This window comes from Sitodiplosis mosellana, unplaced genomic scaffold (genome assembly GCF_009176505.1).
Source record: "Sitodiplosis mosellana isolate CC-2019 unplaced genomic scaffold, AAFC_SMos_1.0 Smas_scaffold_6716, whole genome shotgun sequence".
Classification (NCBI taxonomy): Eukaryota; Metazoa; Arthropoda; class Insecta; order Diptera; family Cecidomyiidae; genus Sitodiplosis; species Sitodiplosis mosellana.
This window is the reverse complement of record NW_022601878.1, coordinates 18,085-20,032: the sequence shown is the minus strand read 5'-3', so window position 1 is coordinate 20,032 and position 1,948 is coordinate 18,085. Positions and strand designations below refer to the sequence as shown.

Here is a 1,948-nt window from a genome sequence, read left to right as displayed (position 1 = left end):
GATTTGACAGTTCAGAAGATTTATTTTTTAGGAGCGATTTTTTTACTGATTTTGTAATTGCAATGAGAAATCAAAATTTTATCGGCTGATTCATGAATTGTTACAAATCATTGAGAAGACCGAAGAATGAATTAGTCTGACACGGTGGAAATCAAAGGAGAAAAATGACTCAGACAATGTCAATATCGCAGTCGCGTTGCACAAAGTGAAACCATTTAAAAAAACACACCCGATTCATTGGAAAAAATCCGTTTTGTATCTCTTTGCTTCTAAATGTATGGCATTGGTATCAAAATTATTTTAATACTTACAAATATCGCGTTGGCGTGCAAAATGTCTGCTTATCAATTTGTCCTGAGAATCACCGACCGAAAGATGTTTTTTCTATCTAATGTGCATCAATCAATACCAAAGCTGAATGTCAACTGAGTATGGCCTGTGGCGTGATACTTCGTTGTGTGTGTTGGTGTCGGTGAATGAACATTGACGTTAGGCTCTTTTCCATTTCGTTCCATCGTTCTTGACAAATGATCCTTCCAATCCGAGAATATAATTCAGAAACACTCAGTTCATTAGCAAGAAATAAAAATCATTTTAACGAAAACAGCAAACAATTGCATAAATTAATAACTCAATTTGGTTACTAAATTCTATTTGGAATTATATAAACTCTGTTTTGATGGCGTACTCTGTTTAGAGCAAATACGAATTCCAATCGAATGACAGTTGAACATTTGGAATGCAGCGAATGGAATCGAATTGGAAGCTGTCACCCTCATACACCTTCATAGTAAGTAACACGAGCTCACCCATACATAAACAGTGCTCAATCACGCCACCGACCACACTCATTCGACGCAAATAATTCTCCACATCAAGTGGTTGTCAGTCGTTCAAAGAAGAAACATACAACAACACGTACTCATTTTCATCAACGAATCAAAAACTTAAAGTGAGTGCTCAAAATGTGAGTTCGAAAAATTGAATTTTGGTTGTTTTATGTAACATAATATTTCCATATGCACTAAATTTACATCTAGCTCACTAACAAACTGCTACCAACTCTGCAAATTCACTTTGAATTTAGTTTTTTTCCAGTGCAGTTTTATTCAACAGAGAAAAAAACCCTGAACTGTCAGATTTCATTTGTTTTCTTCTTCAAATTTGCTTTGTTCAATTTTTCGACAGACTAGCTTTGGTTATGGATATGGATCCAGGCGAAGGTACTTCGGATGGTCGCGTTCGCCGCAAGCCAGGCAGTGTTGCGGCCGATATAAAGCAAGAACCAGACATCAAGGAAGAACCATTAGATGAACCTGAATTCAATTTGGGGACACGTCCGAATGAAAGATTCGCAGCAGAAGCAGTGGAAGCGAACATCAAATTGGGGTTCGAGTCAGAAAGTGATTTTGATCTTGATTTCGATTTGAATGGCGTGAAAGATGAAGTGGAGTGTGACAAAGGTAGAGAAGAAAAAGAAAAAGGTTCTCCAGCAGATCCGATCCACGATGAAGGTGAAGCAAATGCTCATGACGGTCAAGCCGACGAACCAATGGTCAAATCAAATGTCAAGCCACAGAGCCCCGAATCGAGTGGTGAAGGAAAGAAACGCGATGGGTCGAGAAAACAAAACAAAGGAAACATTCCGAGAAACAAGGCGGCGAAGAAACGAAAAGAGCACAAGTGTCATGTGTGTGACTATATTGCATCGCATAAAAGTAATCTCACCGCACACATTCGTACTCACACAGGCGAGAGACCATACAAATGCGATATCTGTTTGAAAAGGTTCCCTCAAAAAAGCGCTTTGAATCTGCACCAGAAAATCCACAGCGGAGAGAAGCGTTTCGAATGTTTCATTTGTTTAAAATCTTTTGCAGTAAAATGCACTTTGAATCGTCACTTGCGAACTCACACTGATGATCTTCCCCATTCTTGTCTGAAATGA

General features: G+C 38.6%; 1 protein-coding gene across 1 annotated transcript; it reads left to right on the top strand.

Moving 5' to 3' along the window:
• The first annotated feature begins 906 nt into the window (after positions 1-906).
• Positions 907-1,948, top strand: LOC129579892 (zinc finger protein 248-like). The gene is made up of 2 exons (XM_055470076.1): positions 907-952; positions 1,189-1,948. The coding sequence occupies exon 2, from the start codon at positions 1,202-1,204 to the stop codon at positions 1,946-1,948; it is 747 nt and encodes a 248-aa protein (XP_055326051.1). The 5' UTR covers positions 907-952; positions 1,189-1,201.

Coding starts and splice junctions, on each gene's coding strand:
- LOC129579892 (XM_055470076.1), top strand. CDS start 1,202: ATGGATATGGATCCAGGCGAAGGTACTTCGGATGGTCGCGTTCGCCGC.